Genomic DNA, 27247 nt, shown 5'->3' on the forward strand with positions numbered 1-27247 from the left:
TTGTAAATAAATTGATTGCGTAAATAATAACTTTATTGAGTATTCACAATAAACATTAAATAAACTTACAGTGATTTACAAATTTCTTTATTGAAAGAAAATGCATGTTGTTTTTGATTTTGATTATCATAATTGCGGTATAAAAAGCTTTACATGCTCCTACCTGATCAGCCTACGCTTACCAAAAGATTAAATTAAATATAATAGTGTATCGCACATAAATGGCATAAATTATTATGCAAAATTTAAACCTAAGTATGAATAATACTAGGATTCCATTGAAAGCGTTTCATTAGATTTGACGAAATCAAAAATGGCTAATAAAAATTCATGCAAATACTTATAATTAAAATAATGAATAGAAACTTTTCAAAACTTGGCACAAAGTGATGATTCAAAACAAATTAAAATAAAATTAAAAGTAACACCCTAATGATAAAGAAACAGTATTATATTTATAAATTAACAAGAATTTTGAACGCAATTTTATGATTGAAATTTATTTTAATCGTAATCCTTAAATCAACTGATATAATATTAGGACTCAACAGTAAATGCCGTGGATCGCGTATTGAGATCTGGTATACTTAAATTCATGAAATTAGAAATAAAAATATTTCAATCAATTAATATATATATATATTACGTAGATAGAATGGCTTATTATTTAAATAATTATGCAAGGTTAACGACTTAACGCTGAATACATTAGGATTATATCAAAAAATGGAGAGAAGACTACTTTTTCCGAGGCTAAGGTTACGAAGTTAGATCGACTAGGACGAGATTCTCACGTGAGTAAATTCGCCCAAGGTACGATCTGTTCAAAAAATGGCTACGTATCGTACTTCCTTACTTGACGAGTCCCTATTCAATTTGTGTTAATTTTTTTTTACATTTGTATAGAAAAGTCTGACATTCGCGAGAAAAAAGAATCTAAAAAAAAAACTAATACCGCCACTCGCGTAAGCGTGAGTTGATTAGTGAGGAGCGAGTTTGTATACCGCAATATAACGATTGATAAGAATCACCTTGAATCCATAATCATACACAATATACTATATTCATTTCTGCACTCCACGAAATTTTTTTACAATTTTTTAAATTGTAATTTCTAGTTGTTTTTATAAACTCAATGAAAACTTAGCATTTATTTGATAATAAACAATGGTTATTTTTAGATTCTAATATCTACATAATATTTACGTTATTTTTTTTTTTTTTTTCAACATATAAAAGAAGGCAAGTTTAACAATGATAATAGTATTACCATTAAAAATAGTAATACAATTCAGCTACTATCATTCAATTCTTTATTACAACTTACAGTTAGTTTATAAGGCCACTTAATACCGTTTCATGTTTATTTTTTTTTTTAGTTGTGGAAAATCACAAACCTCTGCTATCAGTCTGAAAAACAGATTAGTTCGAAGCTTGCATAAGGCACATAAATTTGATCACAATATTAACAATCATTTGCTACAAAAGATATTTAAACGTATGTAACATCAGTATAATATTTATATGTCCTCAGAATTCTCAGAATGGAAAACATATTCTACTATAAATTTCAAATACTATTATTAAAGTCCCAAACAAAAGCTTACTATAAAAGAGGCATTACAATTTTTTTAGATTTTTAATTAGACTTTCATGAAATTCATTTAACAACAAACGTAACTAAAAACTAATTATGCATTTAATAGAGTAAATTTTAGTTGAAATACGTATCGACTCAAATATCCAGATTTAAACTAATATAAGAGCTAAAAACTTTTACTTTATCTGTATTTGAATATGGTCCCAAAATGTTGGAATATTTTTCACAATTTAGCCAAATGGCTGAGTTGTCACTGTTTTTTAAGCTCTTTGATGATTAAATATTACAAATAAATATTTATAAATAAATGATATGAAAACGTAAAATTCTCAAAACATTACATTATTCAATTAACGAAACCTGCAAGTAAAGACTATTGACAGGCAATGCTTTATAAAACGCTAAAAATATATTAAGAGCAAGTTATGAATATTTTAAATGGATCACACAGACGGAAACAATAAAGTAATTAACAGACACATGTGTTTTAGGCACTAACGGGAGATGATTTGATGTTTTCATCTGACACGTTGGTTTCAATAGCATTCTCATACATTAAAATTTTTAGGTACTGAAGCCTTAAATGTAGAAAAGAAAATTTCAACTAAGTATAAAATATTAATATACACGAGTTTTGCACACAATAAGATTTTTCAAAGATATATACCGTAAAAAAAAAATATATATGTATAAAAATGCATGTTTCATAATCAATTGTTAGTAAATTAGTTAAACAAAAAATTTATTGCTCGAAATTCAATAAATTAATAATTCTTTAATTTTTTTATTTTGTATTTAGTCTTAAACATAAACTTAAAGCATCTTTTAAAGTTAATAAAAGAATAAGCTGTAAGTTTAAAAAGCTTGCTGCCCATTACAATAAATATTAAACAAGCTTAATTTCTGGAAGTCTACTTGCGAGAAGAAATTTTTCCATCTCTGACAATTGTCTAGCATTCAAATAGAAATTAAGTAACGCACTTCTTCTAAAAAGAACTGGTTACTTTTCGCTTAGTTAAATAAATTGAACGTCTTAAACAGTAGACTTTAAACTCTATAATTAACATGCTCACTCATTTCGTTATCAGGAGTGTTTTTTTTTTTTTTTTTTTTTTCTTCAACAACAGCTTTCATGAAAAAGCAACAGGCTTGCAAAATTCAAATTTGAGCCGGCTCAACGTAGTTTGCTGGCAACATCCCTTGGCGCCCTGTACGCTGCACAAGACCAGTCATCCACCCTTCGTCAATGGCTGTGCAGTTGATTATTAAATCACCGTCACAAAAACTTACTTCGTCGTGATCTTGAGCTTCATAATCGTACATTGCTCGATATACACGCTAAAAAAAAGTAATTATCACTTTTAACACTATAATCTTAACTATAGCAAAATCATTTGAAAGATTGAATAACTTACTCCTGTGTTTACCACTGGCGGTGGTGGCGATGACTGAACGTAATTATTATTCGTAGCTGGGGTGAGGGATCCATAGTACTCGTTTACAGGATCAATGTCAGCAACCGAACCAATTTTTCGTGTCGGTGGATTTGTCACTAAACACGGTAATGATCAAAAATATTAATAGAACGACAAGGTGTGCATACACATGTCATTAATCGGTGGTATGATCGTTTATGAAAAAGCGGACATTACAAGGAGGCGATAGCTCTAGCAAAAAATCAGAATTACCTGGGCCTTTGTCGCTCGTGTAAATGACGGTAGTAGCGGCCTGTCTAGCGGAGTAAGGACTAGGCCTGGTTTCTTTCAGTGGATCATAATCGGCAATACGACCAGGCGTGCGCTGTACCGGCGACTGAACTGCCGGTCGCGTCGAGATCGGTGCTGGGGGATTCGCATTAACGCTACTCGCTGGCGAGATCGTGCCGTCTGTATACTCTACGTATTCTAAGCATTACAAAAAAAAAAATTTTGGCTCTAAAACAAGCGAATTCTATGGAATTGTTAAGGTATTATATGTCACTAATGTGCGAAGCTTAATGAACACAAATGTGAGAGCTCGTACGAAACAAGAACGATAGCAATTAGAGGTGCTCATAAGTCTCGTTACCTATTTGTTCGCCATTTTCTCCCGTCATCGTTCTTTTTTGCTCCATCATTGCTTTTTTCTCAAGTTCACCGTGATAGGCCACGTTCGAAATAATTTTGCTGTTCTGTTTGACTCGCATTGTCTCGGGATCATCAGCGACTTGAGTGAATTTGCCTTTTGCCTTCTCAAATTCTGCATGATACTTGACATTACTCTGGATTTTCGTGTTTTCGGCAATACGAGTCAATTCGGGGGTCACTGCCATTGTTGTGGCCTTTGCCTTTGGTATGTGCCTGAAAGTACGCAAAGTAAAAATTACTGTTACTGTAAAAATGTAAGTAACGAAAAAAAAAAAAAAAAAAAAAAATTATAGGTAAGTAATTTTAGAAATTTGTAAGAAGCCCATCAGCAGAAAAGTGTATAACTTTAGGACACCGTTCCCTCGGCACTTCTTTAATTTTATCTTTGTCCCAGCAAAAATCATCTCAACTCTAGAAATGATTCCTTATGCTACAGACAGTAAAAGTGTATTGTAAAGGCAGTTGAAGTTATTGTATCTTTATTGAAAGTAATAATTTTTATCAACAAATAAAAAAAGTCCATTATACAATTGTGTCAAAACTATGAGGCATTTCAATCTACAAATTGTTAGTCCATTAATAAAAATGTATAAAGATGAATCGATATTATACTTACGCTCCACAATATGGTTGTTTGTTGAAACCTTTGTATGTTCTCATATTGAGAGTCATCCCACAGCCTTGGCATTTGAAGCACTGCTTGTGCCATATCTGTAAAAAATTAAAATACATAATTGATTGAGTAAATTGAAAATACGTGAAAAAAAATACAAGTTTCGTCAGAAAGATGTACAAGAAGTGAAAGAAGTTGGGACGATAATTTTTAGTTACAAGAAAGGAGCGAATCGAAAGGGATTCTGTTTTTTTTTTTTTTTTTTTAAATTCGAATAAGTCCTACACGGAAAGTAAAAGAGTGAGAGGAACGCGCCAACGAGAGAGTGGGTGGTGAGGAAACGAAAGAGAGGGAGGGGACGCGGCAATTCAGGACGCATTGCACAGTATGAGGAAAAAAAAACTGTTGTAAAATCACAACGCTCCTAGTATAGAGATGTAGTACGACTTGCATAATTGTTATAATATGGTTGGTAATACATCCGTGTGACAAGATACAAAGTGAAAAATAGTATCATGGGATGGCATGTCTATGGATACAAAATTTAAGATTTTTACATATTGAAAACCATACCGAATGTACCCAAATAGAAACTTAGGGTGATAATGAAGGCTTTAGGAGTGGGCTATTAGTTCCCTTCCCTACCACTATTACAGCCCCATTAAGTTTTTATTTGGGTATCTATTTACGTCTATAGCTGAGATAAAAGTAAAGCTATACTTGCAGGCAACCCTAAGATATATATCCAAGCCATGTGTACATGGGTATACTAATAAATAATAATACTACTCTCGTATTTTTTGTTTTGTCGCTGGAGCACGTTAAATTCTCTTAAATATTCGCTTCAAGCTCAATCAGTGATAGTGTTATTTGCAACAATAAGAAGTTATATAAAAATTATTTACAGTAAAAGTTGTGTTTCAAAACAGTTGAAAAACATTTATTTACGAAATGTATGTGATAATAGGCGCGGAAAAACAAAAATTATTTCTTATTAAATATTTGCAGGGTTCCCTAAATTTGTTTTTTCGCTATCAACTAATTGTATTCGTGGATAACGTCATACAGATGCATATTTCAAGAATGTTAAAGTACGTCTCTTTAGTCGACACTCTGTGAAGGAAGCCCGAGTTTGAATAATAAAATTGGGTCTGACCGAAATAAAAAAATTCATAAACTTTCTACTTTAACCTCCTATTCTACTGATCGAGAATTAAATTAGCTAATAGACAATGAGTTTTGACCATCTTTTTTTTTTTTTACATTTTTAAAGAACAATTTAATACTGGTTTTGGCGAAGTTAATTGAAATTTAGCAAGATTTATTGAAAATGTATTTCTGTGTACTTACTATTTTAGATATTTAATTTATTTTCTTCTTTCATATTCGATTAATTAAAAAAAAATTTGATTAAAAATAGGTAATTTTAATGAGTATCTACACCATCCAGTAACAACAAATTATTTACCGTACACTGGATGTTGCGGTAAGAATATTACATTGAAATTGTGTGTGTTTACGATGTACAGGTCAAATTTGAGCAAAATTGCATTCAGACTCAAAGAGGTATCTCTGCCAATAAAAACAAATTCGTTCACGTCTTTTGTACTAAATGTGCTAGTGATCCTCCAGGGAGTGATAAGACACCAATAAAAGTGCACCAGCGGTGACTATAACGTATTGCTACTTAATCTGCAGACGAGACGAATGTATAAATACTTCTCCATCGTTGGGCACAATTTTTCTCAACCAATCAGAAAACCTGGGTCTCAACACTCCTTTGGGGAACACTAAAATGCACGTCAGATAAATATAGAAAGCACCGTCGATGCTGTCGCCTCGTGTCTTTTACGCTATGGTGTTAAAATTATATTTTTGAAAATTCATATAGTGCACGTTTAACGATTTATTATTTGGATGCATCTGTGCTGCATTACGTGACGTCAATATATTTTTCGTGTGCTTTTATGCATACTAAATACATTATTCAACGTTATGGCATCACGTTTGTGTACTGTGCATAAGTTAGTTTTTTAGTGTGCAGCCTCTAGAGACCACAAGGGTAAAGGTCGTCGTAAATGTGAGATCTAAAAACTCAACTTCAGATGTGATATACACGTTTAATCAATTGGGCCCCGGACATACTTTTTTTCTTTTACCGTATAGGTGGGCAGTGCACTAATAGGCGTTATTCTAGCCAACAATGAAAGACATATCATCACACACCACTTACCCTTAAGCAATAGATGGCTAATGGATCGAAAACTAGAAAATATATGGAAAAAAATGTTTTTCAAACAAAAGCATTTTTTGTTTGTAAGAGTTAAAAAGTAAAATGTGGATTTTTTTCTTTAATCATGTATTTATATGTATAAAAATTAATTAAAGCTTGCAGTGCTAAGGTTTTGAAAACTGTAATAAATACTACCACGTTCCAAGAAACAAAAATAGTAATACAAACATTCTTAATAAAAATTCTTTAATAATAGTTTACTGCTGGTGGAAAGATGTGTAATCGGATGAAGCAACTTAAGTAATTTTCTTTGATAACATTGATAAACATCAATAATCGATTTTTTCTATGTATTGATAATCACAAATTAATAACACTAGTAACGGTACGATTTACAACGCGTAACGTGAAATACACTTAATCAGTAGTAAAAACTTTTTTTTAAACCGAGTAAAATTAAAAAAATTGAAAAGAAAAAAGTGTAGAAATCAATTGAACGTGTTTATCGAAAACAAAAAATTCAATTTCCCACTCATTTAAATTCTTAACTACTGTTACTAATGCTTAAAAATGGTTGAGAAACAGTTTTATTAACTACATATTTGTCTCGTTACCGACACTTTGTATCACTTTGTATTGCGCCTTTAAGAAAAAAATGATTCATTGTTTTGCGAGTGTTTTTTAGTAGCTTATCGTTAGTGTGCATTTTCGATGTAAAAGAAACTGTCTGCATTTGCTGGCGCGTATCCGGCCATAGGGCGTATAGATGCTGTTTGGACGCTCAACGAGCGAAGGTCATACTTGAGCCTAGCACTTGCATTGTATACCTTTTACATGTGTGTCAAAGACAACGTTCTAATTTTGATTTAAGCTCCTTGCATATTGTATTTTTTTTTATCACTAGCTGTTAAAAAAGATAAGATACTTAATTGTCAGCTGTATCTTACGGAATTCTTACTATAAAAAATGTGCCACGTTTCACGGAATTGAGAAAATATACGCGTTTCAAATTACGCGGGTCACAAAATTCCACATCCTTCCAGATATTCTATGGTAGAGAAGAGAGTTCCGGGCGTACGCCCCAACCAAAAGTCCGCACAAGGGTCTCATTAGACCCAAGTACTTAATTTTTGAAGAGGTAAAGAGAGTAAGTAATGTATTAATTTAATCGTATTGGTCGTAAGCTTGAAAGTGTCGCTTACCTCGTAACGTCACTCAACTCACACACTAACTGTACACACGAGGTATAACTATACACAATTATACCGGAGATCGGGCCCGAAATGGGCTCGGGCCTTGCAGGGTGGGGTACGGAGGGATTTGCAAGGGGGTGTTGTATATATACAAGCACAGCTTATTGCCAATGTGCAGCACAGTATAGCTATATATACACACATATGTATGGCTGCTGTGTGTACTCGTTACACATATTATTGTTGCTATTATCATCATCTCTATGCTGGTAGGTATATATGTATGTATGCATGTGAGAGTACTACGTATATATTCAGCACTCACCTTGTCCAGGCATTTGAGCTCCTCTATCGGGTAGACCGTCTTCTCGCAGCGAGCGCACGTCTTGCTCATGGTCGTGCCAGATTAAGTACGATGACTTCTGGTACCTAAACAGCCAGCACTCTCTCGCACAACACCGTCCCTGGATGTATATAGTATTCACCGCCTGGAGTCCGCAGATGGTCAGCAGCTCACGATCTCGCGGGACTCACCTACAAGTCCTACAACTCTCTGATGATGTCCGTGGTGTGTGTGGAGATAGATGTCCTCAATGTGTAGGTATGTGTATATATATTACATGTACACAAATGCGCTGCCGACACACCAACCTCCGTCCTTATGCGATCTCTATATCTCCCTGGTTTGTACTATTCAATGCTGGAGATCTTCCAGAGAACGTAAATCAAAGCCGGTATAGTAAAAGTAATGTATATGGTGCAGTCTTTTATCGCAGAGTTACGCGCACGCCCAAGTCTGTCCAAGTCCAGTCTCTCTGGAGCGTGTACATACAGGTATATTGCCGTGTGTCGACGCGTCGTAGATGAGTACCTCCGTAAGCAACACAATCTGCATGACTGGAGACTGGAGTGTTCGAGGAGTATATACTGCCGTGCCGCCGCCGCCGCCAGTGCCGCCGCCTCTGCTCGCTGCCGCGCAGTTTCGGCAGTTGGCTCGCGCGCTGCTGATGCTTTTAGAATGGCTGGATATATAATAAAAAGGAGTGGGAGAGCTGGAACCAGTCGAATGATAGGTATACTCAAAACTCAAGGGTACGTGGTTTTCCTTTGATTGGCCGAGAAAAATTGATCCCGCAATGCTAGAGATGTATTAATATCCATATGGATATGACTGCGATTCTATCTTGAGGATAGCTACGGTATATTTTTGATTAGCCGTTCATATTTATACTCAATAATATATGTGGTATTATTATTCATCATTTATAATTATATTGGTGCTTATCGTCTACTTTAACACAGTTTTGGTTGTTTTATGGTAGAATTAGTGTTTATTGTACCCCTTCTTTCTCTCTCTCTCTCTCTCTCTCTTACTCTCTTATCGTAGAAAGATGTCTTGATTGATAACTAAATAATGATTTGTTAAGTCTGTTGGATGGGTTTTTTTTCAAACTCCGAGTTTTTTCAATGATAGAAAAAAACAACACCTAATTCGTTGGTTTTCAGTATTAGACGCATGAAAAACAGTTGTTCCATCATTTAAAAAAAACAGTGGGTTCTATTTTTTAATTAAGTAAACGGTAGCCCGAATATATCCAAATTCTATGGCGTGTAATGTAATGAGAGTTGATTTTATTGTCGTCCGGTGGGTAAGTATATTTAGTATTTTCCCATGTAACTGAGATACAATACACTACTGTTAAAATTCTGAAAGGTACCTGTAAAGCATATAATTAACAGTAGAATGGAAGATTTGAAAACAGGAAAACACTCACACGTATATTGTATTTATCACGTTCGAGTCTCAATTTCGATAAATTATCCGGCTTATCTTAAAAGGAGTAAAGATATTACAAAACTAATTACGCTATTAAAAATCCATTAATTAAAGTTTAAAAAAACTCGATAGTGAATAATTAAATTACAAACATGTATTTTTACTTTTAGTGACTAAACGTGTATAAGGTTTTCACCCCCTGTTCTACCTTCTAGCCGCATATAATATTAACGTTAGTTTTCAAAAATAATGTAAAATTGAAAATAAAAATAATTAATTGACGTAGCAAATAATTAAGCTAACGAGCAATGTACGAGTAACGCTTACTAAAACTATTGTACGTATAAAATCCACCGTTGAAAAATGAAGTCAAATTGTAATAATCGGTTAACAAGCAATCACAGGAGATAACTTTTAGGGTAATAGGGTGCAATATATTATATAGTCGTGACGAGGGATGCATAAAACTATAAAAGGGCCGTCTCGGCGATCGGCGGTAGATTATCTGAGGAAGTAGTATTATCACTCGAGCTCGAGCGACTTTGTTGCCGATAAAGACAACACTTTCGCGTGATATTCGGTCAGCGGGGCGGGGGGCGCCACAAGCTCATCTCTCGCGGGCAGCTGCACACTCTCTCTCTCCTCTCTTTTCGCGTTCGTCCGGCCGAGGACCGAGAATCCAAAGCGAGTGACGCCACTGCCAGGCCAGTCAGCCAGCAGCACACCAGTTACACGAGCCGTGCGAATATCCTCTCCTCCTCAGCGCTGTGCGCGTTATATTATTATATACGTTGTACCATGTAGGTAACGCGCGTTTCTCTCTCTGGCGCCAGTACGCGTATACATATACGTACACTTTGCAGTGCTCTCTGTGCGTGATTGTTGTACGTGTGGGTGTATACAATAATAATACAAATATCTAGGCTAGCGGTACATATACATGTATATACATAAAAGCAAAGAGCAAGGACTGTGTGTGGCATTACCATTTCGTTGTGATAATTGTGATATCGCGCGGGGGTTGGCGAGAGAGGGTGGCGGTGGTGGTTGCACTACAATTGGATAACAACAGTGCAGTTTAACAGCGCTCATCAACAAGTTTAGTTATCTCGACCCCGAAATTTCGTTGAGAGTGCGAGGGCTGAGGTACGTCGTGTACCCGTAACAGTGAGAATAATAATAATAATAAATAATAGTGCACGCGCGCGCGGCCGCGACGATGACGAGCTCCTGGATTAGCGAGCCCTTGCCCGAGGACCTAGTTGGAGGATGCGCCAAAGTTTTCCATTGACGCGCCTGACGCTGCCCGCCGTTGTCGTCTTCATCGTCGTCGTTGTCGTCGTACACCTTACCTATATATAGGAGCATCGACGCTGCCGCCTGCAGCCTGCCGCCGCTCGCTCTTCCTCTTTTTATTATACCTTTTTTTTTTTTTTTTTACCTCTCCTTTCTCCCTTCCCTTTCTCCCGCTCCCTGCCGCTGCCGCCGCCTGCCGATGCTCTCCATCTAGACTTGCTGGAGTGTGGTGGTGCTCGAAAACATATAAGTATAACATATATACCCCACGCGACATGGTCGCGATCCTCGTCGCGGCGACTCACGCTCCGTACCTCCTTCTTGGCCATCGACGGCAGTGTCTCATCCACTTTAAAGGCTGCCGATGCTCAATTAAATACCCACCGCAGCTCATGTGAGTGCCAGTGTTGTTGGAGATGATAAAAAACGGCTGATTGACCGATACACCTCGTATACCTACATACATGTAAAGTACTTGCGGGCCAAGTGGAAAAAAAAGGAGCAGCAGCTACGAGGACATTATTATTATTATTATTGTTATGCCTACCCAACAAGAGCTATAACTACTCGGAACGCTAGTCTTCTTCTTAGGTGTGTCTTTTAGTATTACGTGCGTTCTGGTTCTGATGTGAGTCCTGTGCGTATAACTAAAATACCTGCGAACTTAACAATTGGTGCAGATAATATCGTTATACTTGATGTCCACCAGTGTCAGTTGATTTTTCCAAAAGTCCTCCATCGGCAAGATATCGTCGACTGTTGTGAGTTTACTTTTTTTATCATCAATTTTTTTCGTCAATTTATCTCTTTCTCTCTGATCGCGTTTTCTGTACTGCCTATCTATATACAATAAACACACGTACACACGTTCGGTTGTCTCTTATATACATCTGATATAGGCGCATACTCTCACACGCGAAGCTCGCGCGGAATATACATAGGTACCAATACGATACATCGGTAGAGGTTGTAATTGTACCTACCTAGTCCACGGATTGCGTGTATGCATACGAGTATAACTATTCTACTGGTGCTGTCGGTTGCTATAACGGGAAAACGAAGGCGCGCGGCTTTGTATGTGTAATAGGTGTGCGCGAGAGTTAGGTTAGCGAGACCGAGGGACGTTGCGGGGAGGAGCGTCAATAACGCGAGAACTTTTTGCAGATTACATTACTTACGGACCGTAACGACGAACCCGTTGTTCTTTTTTACGCCTATACATACATCATCGGGCGACAAAACTGGAAAGCATTTTCTCTCGATGTGGCTCCGGCTGCTGCTCCATCTTTCTGCAAAAAAATTTTCACTTTCTTCCGTGCGCTCTTTTTTGGACATGCTCCATTTTTTTACATGACGTACATTTGTAATAACCATGACTCTTCGCTGCTCTGTTCGATCTCTTTTTCATTCCTGAAGAAAACTATTTTGCAAAACAGCTTTTACTAAGTAAATATAGAAAGACGAACTTTTTTCACCCATCAAAACTTTGTTTTTGTTTACGTTTGGCGGCTTTTTTTTTAAGAGCGCGCGCGCGCGCCAATTTAATTTTTCAATTCGCAACTTGAACTCTAGCTTATCGGGCTTTAGGTATATGATACGGACTGCACGAGACTACAATCGTTGCCTTCATGTACATCATTATCTCTTTTTTTTTTTTTTTTTTTTTTTTTTTTTTTTTTTTTTTTTTTTTTTTGAGGATAAAATAATGATTTTTATTGTACACGTATATCAATTTGGAGATAAATAGGATTTATCTATGCGACTATAGCAATGGATGTCAGTGACAATTGCATCGTAAAATAAAAACGATTGCGTGTGTGTGTGCAGCCTTTGGTCACACACATGCATTAGCAATTTTCGTGCATCAGTCGCGAAAGGAAGAGAGAGAGAGAGAAACAAATGTTCGGCCGGTCCGCCATCCGGAATAGCCAGTCAGACAGACACGGTCTAAGCATCACATATAGCCGCTTGCTACACTTATATGCCGCACATGAGAGAATGTCACCTTTTTTTTCCCCTCCTCGACGCATCACTTTCTATTTATTTATTGAAAGAGCGAAACCATTTTTCACCAAATTGCCAACGTTTGACAAAAAGCGTGCACGATTAACTTTTGATTCTTCTTTGTAATGTTCATCACACACAATGGTTGTATGGGAAAACACGATGGTCCCCCCCGTTTTTTCGATACGTACTTGTAAATTTAACTTTCCATTGGTATTGCGCTGAGCTCCAAAAGTTGCCAAATTATCATAAAATGTCATATCATTATTTTTCACGTACATTTCAACTCAACGTATTATTTGAATTAGCGCATAGCTGTGTTTTTGTGAGATCCTAATTTATTTGAGCAACCGCTGAATTAAAAACGAAAATATCAATTTAAAGTTTGTTCTGATGTGCGTTTACACGGAACTTTTACTTTAATCACTTGAATGTTTGTTTACATAACAATACGTTATTTTACTCGCACCCTCGTGCAGATAATCTTATAAAAAACAATTCAATAAATCGGATTTTTATTTCACGTGCTGTAGTTTGTTGAAAATAATTTTTGCCGACGAATACATGAATTACAAATATTTCAAAATCATACGAAACTTAAGCGTTTGAGAAATTTTATCGTGACATTTCAACACAAATCGTTTTTTTTTTTTTTTTTTTTTTTTTTTTTTTTTTTTTTTCCAAGGAACACGATACGTGCGTGTGCCTCCGTTATTTTCAACTGCATACAAACTCTAAGAAACAGAATGTCTTACATCATTTCATCGATACGCAAATGAAATTAACGAAAAAGAAAAAAAATTAATAAAACAATCGTACTTCCTTGTGTTTCAGGAAACCACGTCTATAGGATTGTATTATGCCAAGTGCAGCACGTAGAAAAATTGGTTTAGCGAAGTGAAGGCTACCGCAGGTGCAAAAAAAAAGTTCTCCGGAAAATCGATTCAGCTGTTACGAGCGGAAGCACGTATACGGGCATAGGATCGAGTGAAAAAATTAGAAAAATTGATGAAACAAGTAATCAGGACGGGTCGAAAGAAGGGAGAGAAGAAATACCGATGAATTGTCGAGGAAGAGAAAAATAAATGTGTCATTGTGATTTTGCCGAAGCATTCGATACAATACATCTGTGTACTGTGACAGTGTGTTTTTGTTCCCGTTGTTGTTGTGGTGGTGATGTGTTGAAAGGCAGTACTTAATACCGAAAAAAATCTGTCAAATGTAAAAACCAAGACTACATATTCCCGGAAAACGCGCGACGGCGGTGTTATTGTGCCCACAACCCCATAAGAAGACGACTTTGTCGATTGATCGCACCGTAAGTTGAAAAATTTGTACATTTTTTTTTGTTTCACGCTTCCCTGAAATTCGTTCAATGTCTCATAACATTCAAAGCATAAATATAATTATACAACAACAACAACACCCGAGACTCACGAGACTTGAAATTTTTCTACCGCTACAAGTATATTTTCACTCCTCTCTCATTATAAATGCAAATACTACAGCCGGTATTAGAGCTGCCTCGTCACGTTTTCCCGAGCTGTAGTAAATATATATACAACACATGCATAAATACTCTGTCAGTTTTTAAACTTCATTGAACAAGCCGGAACGGACTCGTATTTTTTTTTTTTTTCTTCTTATTTTTATTTTTGACGATTAGATGAATGAACGGCATTACACACGCGCCCCGCGTAGACCAACCAACCGTGTTTGAAGCGATAAGCGTGCAATAAATGCTCTACAGATAAAATACTTCATAATAATAATAGTAATAATAATAGATACAGTTAAAGCAGGAGAAGACAGTGTTTATCTTGACAAAATGGACGAATGGGATTCGAATGTATGTTGGGGCGATGAGATGATGTAGGTAAGGCTGAGGGGGGGTTGAGGGTGGAGGCCTCCAAAGAATCTGGGCAGATGAGCCAAGAGAGAGAGAGAGAGAGAAATAAGGAGGAAGAAGGACGAGGCGGCTGCTGCAGGATGAGGAAAAGGAGATGAACCAAACGAGGGATGTATACGTATATATATATTTATATATATACACTTAATATAAAGGAAGGAGAAGAAGAAGGGAACGGTGCAACGGAGGGAAAGAAGAAGCAAAGGGAGTTTGCGTTATATAGCTGTTGCGGGGATGCTCGTTTCTGTGTGTATATTATATGGCTGCTGGTGCAGAGCGTGATTGGAGAATTCTCCACTCGCGGCAGTGGACGCCACGCTGCCGCTGTACACGACGAGGAGGATGGGACACACGGGAGGAAAGAGCCTCGCAGCGTCCCATGGCTCCGTGTACAGCGTTAAACTTCTCGTTCTCTCTCTCTCTCTTTGAAATGCGGCTCTGCTGGATCGGCACACTCTACAACACGCTGCCTTTGGTGTATATATACATACGGCATGGATGTGCCGGCGCGTCGTCGTTGCTATATATATATGTACCTAGCTTTTTCATCTCTCCTCCTCCTCGTTGCCGTCGTCGTCGTCGTCGTCGTCGTCCTCGTTTACTCGCCCGCTCGCATCTATCTCTCGCACTTTCTGGCCTCCTCTGCGCCTCGCGCAGCACCACCAGGCAGCGGCTCAATACTCGGACAAGGGCAGCCGAGAAAGAACCCACGAAACTCTCTCTCTCTCTCTCTCTCTCTCTCTCGTGTACCTACCTCTGTAGGTTTCCTTCCATTCTTCCTTCTCTCGACGATGGCGAAAATAACGAAAGCCGCGTGCACTTTTTTTCATCCTTCCCGTTTCGTGCGCGCGTGTATCATATATACAACAACACATCATATACTCTTTACTTTGGGGCTGACGTTACACGCCGGCTGTACATACACACTCGATCCCTCGCTGCTCTCCCCCTCCCCTCCCTGTAAGTATAGATCTGCGATTGACCCCCTCGCACCCTCCCCTTGTAACAAAACTCGCGTATGGTACATATACGTGTGTGCGTGTACAAACTATACCAAATACCACCGCGTATACACTTAATATAGTTAATATAGGTACGTACATTATGGGCTCTCTTTCACCTATATCCACCCATACAAATACACACGTACGGTGATCCATACTTATATATACGTATACCGCACGCACGCGTCTTCTTTCCCCTTTGTATAACGTTGCGTGTGTGTGTATGCATGGTGTTGCTTACCAAAGAACTCCCTCTCTTTCTCTCTTCGTGCAGGGCAACGCGCTTACGAGCAACACACACGGTTCACGTCGTGCAAGGCACGAGAGACGCCAGCCATCCCTCTATTACGTTGTAATACTTACCCCACGATTTGCCCCCAAACTCGATATGAGAGAGAGAGAGAGGGAGAAGTAATTCCTTGCTTCCGTGTCCCTCGAACGAGTTGGGTCAAACTTTTGGGGACCAAAAATCCTCAATGTTTATTGTTAACGGTGCTCTGCCCCCCCTCCCCCCATCCCCTAAAAGTACTTTACCTGTATATATAATATGTGCTTGCATTTGACTACCATGTGATTAGTTGCGGTGTTGTTAAATTGATTTTCGTGGAAAATCCACCCCCTCCCCTTCCTCGGCACTGTCGTTCAGTTGGAAAATAATAAAAAAAAGCACTTGGCCTAACGCGAAATTAATCATCTCAGCTCGGGATCGAGGAGAAAGAGGGCCTCCACTTCGCCATATACCGCTCCGTACGCCCTCTTATATTATTCCGCTCATTTCCACCCCTCCTCTCTCTCTATTACATATTATTATATACATGCTTGCATCTCCGTTATAAGTTGGCTTTCTTTTTTTTTATTGCACCGCTATTATAGGGAGATACGGGGCTTGCCCCCCTCCCCTTTTCGCCCTTCATTGAGTGAAATGAAATTAAAACGAGCGCGTCGTTGTTCTCGTTATTATATTATATATATACACGCATCAACGCTTATGCGAATATTTGTGTGCGATGCTTATACACAGGTATACGTGTGCACGTGTCCATCCCCCTTTATTGTATATTATGTAAAGAATAAAAAAAAAGAATGGGTAGAGAGGAGGAGATGTTTTGCGAAAACTTGAAGAATAAGCGATACACGAGCGACGATTCGACGACCAAACTGAGAGCTTTTCGACATTATATTAAAAACCACTGTTTACTTATTTAATTTGCTTCTTCTTCTTCTTCTTCTTCTGTGCTCCTCGAGTTTGAGTATACCACTTGTAGGTAAAGTGAAAGTTTCGGGATGGAAAAGAAAAAAAAAAAAAAAAAAAAAAAAAAAACTATAAGTTTCCGTATTAGTAGTTGCTGCAGGGAAAATGCACAGTACAATGTATATATGCACTCCAAATTGAAACTAGATATAAAGGGGGGGGGGGCTCGTAATGAAAAGTATGGTTCGCCTCGCGCGTGATGTGTGAAAAAGTTGAGGGGGGAGGGAGAATCGAAGTAAGCATCGTCCCATGAGAAAAAATATACCTATACTCGCCGGATTTATAGCGAAAACGCAAAGTTTGGTGAAAGAGAGAGAAGGGGGGGGGGTGCATGGGTCGCAAAGGTATAGGGTATACAAAATACACGGAGAACAGCCTTTGGGATGACTAAAAAAGAAAACCCCCATCGTTGGAACGTGGGATCATTCTCTCTCGTCAATCAAGCAAAAACCATGCAGTGTCACTCGAACCACCGACGCTGCGGTATACGGTAGAGAGGCAATACAAAAAATAAAATCGGTGTGTGTGCGAGGATGGAGAGAGAGAGAGAGAGAGAGCGGAATGCGAAACGCGGGCCAGATCACGAGAGAATAGCTCGCGCAAAAGCTAAGGGAATTAAAAACGAAACGGCAGCGATGGCGGCGCGGGGCCAATATATATATATATATACGAGCGTCGCGCACCGACTCGTCCGAACGAGAAACGAGAAATAAAAAGAAAAAGGTCATTATAAAAAGATGGGGAGAGAGAAAGAGAAGAGACGCGCAGCAGCAGTCCTGGTACTCCTGATGATGTAGAGAGAGAGAAGCCGAGCCAAAGTAAAGCAGCGGGAAAAAAAAAGACGCTGCAGAGTGAGATTTTAGAGATTTTAGATTTAGATTTATTAGGCTAAGGGCCATAGTCCCAGAATAGCCTTGACAAGGTTAGTACATATCAGACAAAGAGATCGATACATTAGAGCTGCATAGCAGCAAAAACACGTGTCAGCATAAACAATGGCGCGGAAAAACAAGTATAAAGTAAAGTGAAGTAAAATTAAAGTTAAAAGAATAATTAAATGAATTTAAAAATAAATAAAAGAAATTAGACACTGGTAATGAGTATATGCATTAATCCACTATAGATTAAGGGTCGTGTAGCCGGTTAATCCAATAGTCTGCGCTTGAAGCCGAGTCTAGAGGAACTCATACGGAGTCTGACAGGTAACCTGTTCCATTCTCTGGCCGCTGCGACAGTGAATGAAGTTTTGAATATGTCCAGAGCGGCTTTGGGTACGAAGAGTTCTTTGGTGTTTGATCTTCTGGAACAGACTGTATCTGACAACGTAATTTTAAAGGCAAACCTATCTGCGAGGTAGGTAGGAATTCCAGTCTTGAGGACACAGGCCAACAGACTATAAGCATGCAGTAGAGGATCCTGCTGCTGAAAGACAGGATGTGATGTTTATGGTATGCTGGTGTGATGTGTTCCGATTTGCGCATGTTTTCGACAAAGCGGAGAGCGGCATTTTTGCATCGACCTGATTTGGGCCGAAACATCTCGGCCGAAAGTCCGTAAAGCAACGCTGCACAGTACTCGAGTCGTGGAAAAACCAGTGATTGAACGAGAAGTAGCTTTGTATCACTAGGTATGCAGTCTTTAAGGCGCTTGAGTTTTGCAAGCGCAATGAAACAGCTGGCGGCGGTGCAATGAGGTCTCATAGTGAGAGATGAGTCGAGGAATACGCCGAGGAGCTTGATGGTGTCACTGGTGTCGATGATGGCCGAGTGAGAGAGAGAACGAGCCTCCTCGTCGCATGACACACACGTGGCACGCCCACACGTATCAGAAGTATAACGCGAGCACCCCGGGTGTACTATACCTGTAGGTATGTAACCGGGACGGATACCTGTAATGCCTCCTCGATGTATCCGTGGTATCGCGCGAGTTTTTTTTTTTTTTTTTTTTTTTCTTTTTCATAGCTCTCCTCAGGTGGTGGCTGCGTATTTACTTACTACTTGATTTTCAAAAATCATCGGCTCACGTGCTCATCTAAACTAGCGAATCTGCAATACATATATATACACATAGGCTCCATATATGAATTGTGTATATAACATAGATTAGGCAAACCTATATACATGTACATCACGCGTCAAGTGTTTTTATATACTTGTACGGGATATGAAGAGCAAAGCGTATATAGCGTATATTATATACCATACCCCCTGTATAGCTTTTGCGCGACGCCTCTTTGATGCGCTCCACATTCGCGCGCGCGATCCGCGGTATATGCATGCGGCACACATAATGTGCGACTCACACAAATGCCCAGAGAGAAAGAGAGGGAATACAGTTTTACACACGCGAGAGTGCGGCGAGCGTCGCTGCCCGATGTTATATACATGTATACATAGGCGTCATGGAAGTCGAGAGTCACGCGAGAGAGTTTGTGATTTTTCACGGAATTTCGTCGTTCGAGGAGTTGATTCGCGCGCACTGGCTAGGTAGTATCGATTCTCTTGAATTTTACAGCTGGCGATGGCCAAGTCTCTGTGGAGGTATAGGTGGTTCTCGCTCTCGGCTATCTTTCGAGGCGTTCGGTAACATGTCAGGTACAACCGAAAATTCGAGATTCACTGCACGAAACTTGATTGTGCCACTTTTTTTTTTTTTACGTGTCGTTGTTTCCCACCACGTGCACACGCACCAACTTGTTCATACGAACTCTTAAACTGATATTCCACCAGCGCAAATGACAGCGACCCCTTTTTTCTAATCAAAACAATGCTATGTCGATTATGCGCTTGTATATGTGCCATTTTAACGCACCGTAACCTTCATGCGTGAATTTAAAACTCGGCTCGTCGTTTCGAAAATTTGGAAAAGCCTTTCCAAAATTATTGGCTCTTGTTTCCCCTCGTTCGAGCGAAAACTCGCTGAAATATACATAAACGCGCATCGATCGCCTTACCCCCGCCCCTTCCTTCTTCTTCTTCGGGTAGTTCCACGCGAGAGTTGTACACACACACACACATACATTTTCGCGGTACATACAGCGCGTGTAAAGAAAGCGGAGCGAATTGAACCGAAAAAGAAAAGAAAAAAAAAACCAAGGAATCCGCCAAAAATATACCTGCAGCTGTTTTGGTGGATTTTTGCGTAACACATTTGATTATTAAAACGTCAACCGAGAGAGAGAGAGAGAGAGAGAGAGAAAAGTTAAACACGCGTAAATAATTAAGAGAGCTGCGACCGAGTGATTCGAGAGAGAAAGATAAGATAATGAGTTTAACAACCAGGGTGTTGTCGTTTCGCCATCTCCACGGGCGTATACTTATAACATACCACATTCGGTATTTATATATACTATATACCATGTACACTTAATTGATTCATCCCCGTTGGGTCGTTTGACCTCCAATCGAGAGTCGTTCGCTGCACTAGCGCTTAAGTTCATGTAACGATCGCGTTAAGGGGCCGTTTCTCCCGCTATACATATATCATCATCATCCCCGTACTTTCAATGGGAATTTATAAAAGTATATGACAACAGTATGCTCCGATATTCCATACTGTTGACTTGCCAAGTCACTAATTCGAACATCATAATATTATATGTATACTAGCCATAGGCAAGTGTGAATCGTAAAAAAGCCCCCCCCCCCCATTAGAGTTATACAACAGTTGATAAAGATGGGCTAACGTAATAGGTTAATATGTGTATATATATAAGGATAATCGGATCGAACGAAAGGAAAATCTCGGTAATTGATGCCATGTATATATCTCACTTCGAGATGAAGATAACTTGTATAAACGCAAGCTCGAGTTTAAACAGGTGTTGCGCGCAACAACTGATACGTATAGAGAAATAATAATAATAATAACATACACTCTATTTGATCGAAATGGGGCGCGCGTGTGTAAGTATATATACGCGCACATAAGTATACATCACTTCTCGATTAATATTAAGAAATGTCAAAGCCATGTATGATATAATGTATGCGTGTTTCCAAAGTTTGTGTACATTGTCATGTATGCGCAACAAAATAAAAGTGCAAGTTGCAGAGGGGCAAGAGAGATGGAGGAAGGTGGTACCACGGAAGAAATGGGCTCATCACCAACCTATTGGTAATATTTGAAAAATATACAACAGGCGAAAGTGCAAATACCTATACACCTCGCCCGAATTATAAACGGCCGCGAATCGCGAAAAGTGTCGACGTGGCTGAGAAAGCGCGTTTTAATAATGTGTACGTGAGTCACATATAGACATATATATATATTCTCATACACGTATAAATGAGTATAACGTGTCTCTGGCGCTTCCTCGACACTGATGTTCGCATTCGCGCAGAGAAAGCACGTATACAGGTATATGTAACCAGTGAGTGTATATTATAGCAAAGCGAGCAAAAGAGCGAAAAGAGAGACGACGAGGTGGAAGAGAGAGAGAAGAAGAAGAAGAAGGGGGGGCTTCGAGAGTCACGCACAAAAACTCGTCGTCGCTCCCATATATGTATATAGGTATATACACGAGACCGTGGCGTTGGTCCCTTCCCGTGCATGTCGCAATATCAAGCTGCCCTTTCGAGCGAGTATATATAGCAGTGAGTCTCTCTCTCTCTCTGCCCCACCCCAACCGGGGGGAGGGCGGGTGGTGTTCCGAGTGTGCGTATCGATCTGTGCGCCCGTAACCCAAGTCCAGAAAGAAAAAGGGAGAGAAAGGGACCAACCGAGAAGTTGCACGTATATATACATATACACAAACACACGTTTTATATCCTTTTCCTCCCATACATCGCCGTTTCCCTCATCGCTTATAATAACTGCATTCACCCGGTAAAAGTGTCCGCGAACTCAAAACCAATTATCTAGTGGTGTGTTATCGTATGGGGCGCTTAAAAAAGGATATAACATATTATATTCTAATGCACCGTCCGTTTCCCGCGCGAGTCTGCATTGTTATTTTGAGTACTCACGAAATTGTCGTATATATGTTTTGGGTTTAATCGATTAGCCGCACTTTTCGAGTGTTATACTTACTCGTTCTAATGTTACAATGGCTCGTGTGCCCTATATATATATATCTTTCCGTTCGAATCATTTGAGTACCTACGGTTTCTTTTTTTTCTTGGATTATATATATATTCTCGGTACTTTCACATTCTTAACACGTATGTCAAAACAGAAGAAGAAGAAGAAAAAGAAAGGCACCATATGTGGGCCAAACGTCATATTTTAAATGGGCTGTGCATATAGGTGTGCATACCTACCAATGCTAAGATTATTAAAACCATATTGCGAGTACTTCCTCTCTCTGTGTGGTGATATTATGGACTATAATATAAGTGTACCCACAATGCGAAATGTGTGATTCTTCCCCTTTTCTTTTCCTCCTCTCGTGCGGCCTTGCACCAGATGTTCTCTCTCTCTCTCGCGCACGTTTATTTTTTACGTATACCTATAATAATTTATACTGTCCCGCGGAATGCACAAGTATGTACCAGAAACGTAAAATTTTATGTCCAAGTAATGCAGTCGCCGTTAAAATTAAACCACTCTATCAATTACGAATAATAGAAGCAGGCTTTCCCGCGATCCATATACCTATACGTGCAGGGGGTATACACTCGTAAAAAAAAAAAAAAAATTCGAGTTCAAGTACCCGGCTCATTCGAACATCAGCAACAACCTTAGACGCGCGTTTTAGAGCCTACTACCGTTCTATACTCTTTATTTTTGAGATTTTTTTTTTTTCATTTTTCATACGAACTTTACATAATATCAAATAAAAATGGGTGTGCGTAAGTACCAATAATAATTCAATCGAATTAAATGTTTGTTCCAGGTGTGTAATGAAACCTCGCCGGAAGAGTATCAATTATGAGTTGAAGCCACACAACTAACCGTAAGTTTAATTTTGCATTTTTCCTCCAAAATTATATTGCACATAAATGTGTATGTTTCGTTTGATTCTCCCAGATGAGAACAAATGGCAATAAAATTAAAATCGCGTCTCTCCACCTTTTCAAACGGAGCATTTTACCATAATACATTAGGTATATATTATATTATATTGTACTACTGCGCACGTGTGATATATATATATATATATATATATATTTCTCCGTGTTGTTTATTTATTTATTTTTTACCTTTTCTTCGCTCTTGTGCAATTAAATTGCAAAGTCGGATAACCGGGGGCCATCAAATAAAAAAAGGGGGGGTGGGAGGTATGAAAGTTCATAAAAGTGAAAGAAGGCAGTGGTAGGGGAGGGATGCCGCGAGATTCTCCCCTCGTGGGGCATCGGACACAAGCGACGAGGAGGGCGCGTTCGGCGTATTAGGATAATACATCCGATGGGGGCTGCGGGGAGGCAGCGCGTGGCAATCGTACACGGGAGAGAAGAACGAAAATGCACGTAGGTACCAAATAATATTATATAGAATGCACGTACGTATATAGTGTATATACAGGCCCACCTATGTATACGACCGACGACGAGGCGAGGGATGGTTTTGCTCCGGCGGCTGCTTGACTCTGTATTGATTGCAGCGGTATTATATATATACACCAGCAGCAGCGCTAGCTGCACTCTCTCTCTCTCTCTCTCTTTCCAACACCCTCCCGGTCCTCCCTGGCTCTCTTATTTTCTCTTTCTCTCCTCGCCTTCCCTTCCGCCTCTCGCTCTTACCAACAGCTCTCTCTCTCTCTCTCTCTCGTTGCAACCGGCCTCTGTGGGAGTGCGAGAGTGTGACTGGTGGTGACTTCGTCCCTCTCTCTATACATTTGTCGAACTCTCTCTCTCTCTCTCGGTTTTTCCTTCTTCTGCTCGCTCGTTCGTTTGCCGATGGTCCGTGTATACGTATATATACACGCGCATTCATTTATCCAGGTCGCCGTGCAGTTGATGCTTGCGCCGGTGGCAATTTTTTATTATTGAATTACCGCACGCATCGGGTAAAATCGACAATCCGATGCTCCATGGGGTAATTGGGTGATGACTCGCGCGTGAGAGCGTCTTGACGTTGAGTTGAAACTTTTACGCCGTAGCTTGTAAATTTGGTTTTGAAAAGTATAAGTACGATCTCTAAATGATTTTTTTTTTTTTTTTTTTTTTTTTTTTTTTCGAGTGGGCAAAGAGTATAATCTACGTAGGACCTTGTTTTTTCTTTTTTTACGTTAAAATATGTTTTGGTACACTTTTAAAGCGTTCAGTAGTTGACGGTGCTCTTTTTTATTAAAATGGATTTTCATTGAAAGGTTGCGGAGGGAAAAATCTTGATTGCCACGGATTTACCATGCATATATTTATAAATATAGTGTAAAATCCAATAACTCAATGGTCTTCTTATGTCAATCGTTGAAGAAAAAAGTTAATTCAATGAAACGGATGATGCAATACGAAGCATCGATTAGGTTTTACTCAAAGCGTTTATCAACACTATACTTACTGTAGGTAAAGCATTAAAAAAAAAAAAATCATTAATTTTATCTCCTAAAAATCACATCACTTGGGACTTGCAGTGTAAAAGTCACTCGACATCTTGTTAAAAATAGTTGTAAAAGTTATAGTATCCTTTTGATGTAACATAAAATTACTTATGATTACGACTAGCAAAAAATTCGTGATAAGTATATACATGTATCATAATATATGTGTATAAGTATATGATCCGTGTGGAAAGATAGTCGAGGATTAAAATCGAGTTATTACAATCTGGCTCATTAGGCGCAATTTGTCTACACACATTAATTTACCTCGTGGCTCGTCTTTCGCTGCTAATATTATAGATAATCCCGTTGGCTTGTAAATTATTTTTAATTTTAATTTATACTGGTCGATCAGACGAAAGAATTTTATTGCCCCATTACAGGCGTAATGTATATCAAAACAAGGGGAGAAAACAATCATGTTTATCACAATCGTCATTTAATATTATCGCCTGTTGCTTTCGATACGTATACAACTTCTAGGTTTGACAAGTATAGGTAATGGAGTGATAAAATATATATACATATAGGTCGTGGTCACGGCCATAAGATGTATTTATGATAGAAAACCCCCGAATAACCTGCGCCAAATTAAATTTCAGGATACATCTATCTATCCGATCGATAACGGTACCAATTAAATATTAAATTAATTTTTTTTTTCTATATTCTACGCGTATTGGGAAACGAAGAATTTCAACGCGGTATATACACAAGATTTAATCCAACGTCGAAAGACGTGAATGTGAGAGGTTAAAGTAGTACGAGGGGTAGGGGGTAAAAAAAAGGGGGTTGTATCGAATGAGAACGAGAATGAAAATTCTGTGGGGGGGGGTTGCGTTATCTTGTGTACGTTATAAGTTTGGCGTTACCGTTTCCAGGGGACTGGCATGGAGAAGGAGAGCACCGGGACGGGCGGCGGAGGAGGCGGGAGCAGCGGAGGTGGCGATGCGACCGTTACGCCAGGCGCCACCTCCACCCCTGACCATCTCCAGGCGGATCAGGCCAACTCCTTGCTGGATCCCACCGCACTGTTTGGTGGTAAGTGTCTTTTTCTTTCTTTCTTTTTTTTGTGCATTTATATATATATGTATACACATAGCAATTACCATTTGTGCATCACAATGTAGGTATATAATATATACACCTATATTATACTGTTTGATAATATTATTCCCACGTTATTTATACCACATAGATACATCTTCGGACTCGAGACACGCACAAGTAGTCAGTCTCTTTATTAAAGAATACTATATTATTTTATATACAACCTACGTGCGAAATCCAGCGAATTGTCTCAAATTATTATTTTCATCCCACCTGTTATACTTAGTTACACATTGTAATTGTATTATTTAGATGACCCTATAAAAATAAGGAATAAGTATAGATAACCATGTACGAAATGATAATGAACGACCCAATAGCTTCTATTAACTGAAACATCTATTAAGAACAAAAAGGGGGAAGACATATATTATAATAGCACAACTATATATTTATATTATGTTATACATGTATGCCTCGGAGACCGATATCAGCTGTGCACGTGACTTATATCTGTGAACTCGTCAACTGCGCGCGTTTAGAATAAAGCGCGTGTATAGCTTTTTACTCGCACACTGTGTGCACGCGTATAGGGAGAGATGGAGGGAGAGAGTCGGGAGCGTTACTTCGAAAATAGCACGACCGCGCTCACATACGCGTACACAATAATGATAATACACATAACAATATAGCCTTCCACCACTACTATACTTTATCCAAACTCTCCGATGCCAGTCGCGAATCTTATACCTTTTTCTCTCTATATAATACACCCATGCCAGAAATAAATAGATATATTATGAGCATAGAAAGTACAACGCAAGTCCTATTCAAGTACCTTCCGTTTTTGTTCCTTCCCCACCCGCACCCATAGGGGTAAACGGCACAGTTATTGACACCTAAAGGTACAGTGATTGACCCCTGTATAATTGTGTTTATCTATATATAAAGGCTCCATTTAAAAATGCATGTGGCGGTCAATCACTATCGGGGGGCCAACAACTGTACCCGTTACCCCTACCCTATACTATACTTATTGGCTCTTTTTTTTTTTTTCCTTCTCATTAGTCTCTCGCGCGTTTTCCTATTACAGGGGAGGGCAAAGTTAAACGTTTAGTTTTTTCTCTATTACTCGCACATAGGATACCTACAATGCTTTACAATAGATGAGAGGGATCCATGGCACAGCCACCGTCGCGCACCAATATAATGTATACGAGATAGGTATTTACACAGCAGCTGCATCGCGCTTCAAGCATATATTATTTGGCGGTGGTGCAGCGACACCATCGTCGGGCATCGAGACGCGTATGGTTCAATGGTTTATGTTATGATATTATATGCTGTATGTATATGTATGGGGGAGGAGAGCCATGCAGGGGAGGCAAAAGGATAACGTCGGGTTACAGGGAGGGAATGGGAAAGCTATATATAAGTATACGTATTGTGTGCATGGAGGCTCTTCTTCGGCTGATGATGCGAAGCTCTGATGTGTACCCGCTTACTCACTTACTATATATATATATATATATATATATATATATATATATATATATATTGGAGAAACGACAAGAACGACGAGTATACGACGAAACGAATAGAGCGCGAGCAGGCTGCGGATGCCAAGCCAGTCGGCCCGCCAGGCCTGGGCAAATGCCGTGTTCTATATAATACGCGCGCGCGTGTGTGTGTGTGTGTAATGTTCTC

General features: G+C 39.0%; 2 protein-coding genes across 3 annotated transcripts in view; one reads left to right on the forward strand and one right to left on the reverse strand.

The window, feature by feature from the left end:
• Positions 1 to 76: 76 nt before the first annotated feature.
• LOC106647961 (LIM and SH3 domain protein F42H10.3) lies at positions 77 to 8677 on the reverse strand. The gene is made up of 6 exons (XM_014364552.3): positions 8091 to 8677; positions 4343 to 4437; positions 3668 to 3939; positions 3289 to 3504; positions 3016 to 3152; positions 77 to 2938 (listed from the first exon to the last, which is right to left on the reverse strand). The coding sequence occupies exons 1-6, from the start codon at positions 8157 to 8159 to the stop codon at positions 2759 to 2761; spliced, it is 969 nt and encodes a 322-aa protein (XP_014220038.1). The 5' UTR covers positions 8160 to 8677; the 3' UTR covers positions 77 to 2758.
• Positions 8678 to 10263: 1586 nt separating this feature from the next.
• The window catches only part of LOC106635723 (bromodomain adjacent to zinc finger domain protein 2B), a 37632-nt gene continuing 20648 nt past the window's right edge, over positions 10264 to 27247 (forward strand). For both annotated transcript variants that reach the window (XM_089590535.1, XM_089590534.1), the window contains exons 1-4: positions 10264 to 11599; positions 13693 to 14160; positions 22844 to 22903; positions 25372 to 25531. In XM_089590535.1, the coding sequence (XP_089446661.1) occupies positions 25381 to 25531 (151 nt within the window). In that variant the 5' untranslated portion in view covers positions 10264 to 11599; positions 13693 to 14160; positions 22844 to 22903; positions 25372 to 25380. The remainder of the gene's footprint in view (positions 11600 to 13692; positions 14161 to 22843; positions 22904 to 25371; positions 25532 to 27247) is intronic.

The sequence above is a fragment of the Copidosoma floridanum genome, unplaced genomic scaffold (assembly GCF_036245765.1).
Source record: "Copidosoma floridanum isolate Cflo_tuat_1 unplaced genomic scaffold, Cflo_Japanese_pri ptg000012l, whole genome shotgun sequence".
NCBI lineage: Eukaryota > Metazoa > Arthropoda > Insecta > Hymenoptera > Encyrtidae > Copidosoma > Copidosoma floridanum.

Bases quoted from the DNA above. Each gene is read 5' to 3' on its own strand.
- LOC106647961 (XM_014364552.3), bottom strand. From the start codon at position 8,159: ATGAGCAAGACGTGCGCTCGCTGCGAGAAGACGGTCTACCCGATAGAG. The intron at 4,438-8,090 runs GTGAGTGCTGAA...AATTTTTTACAG, and splicing joins AGCTCAAATGCCTGGACAAG to ATATGGCACAAGCAGTGCTT. The intron at 3,153-3,288 runs GTAATTCTGATT...TACCGTGTTTAG, and splicing joins CACGAGCGACAAAGGCCCAG to TGACAAATCCACCGACACGA.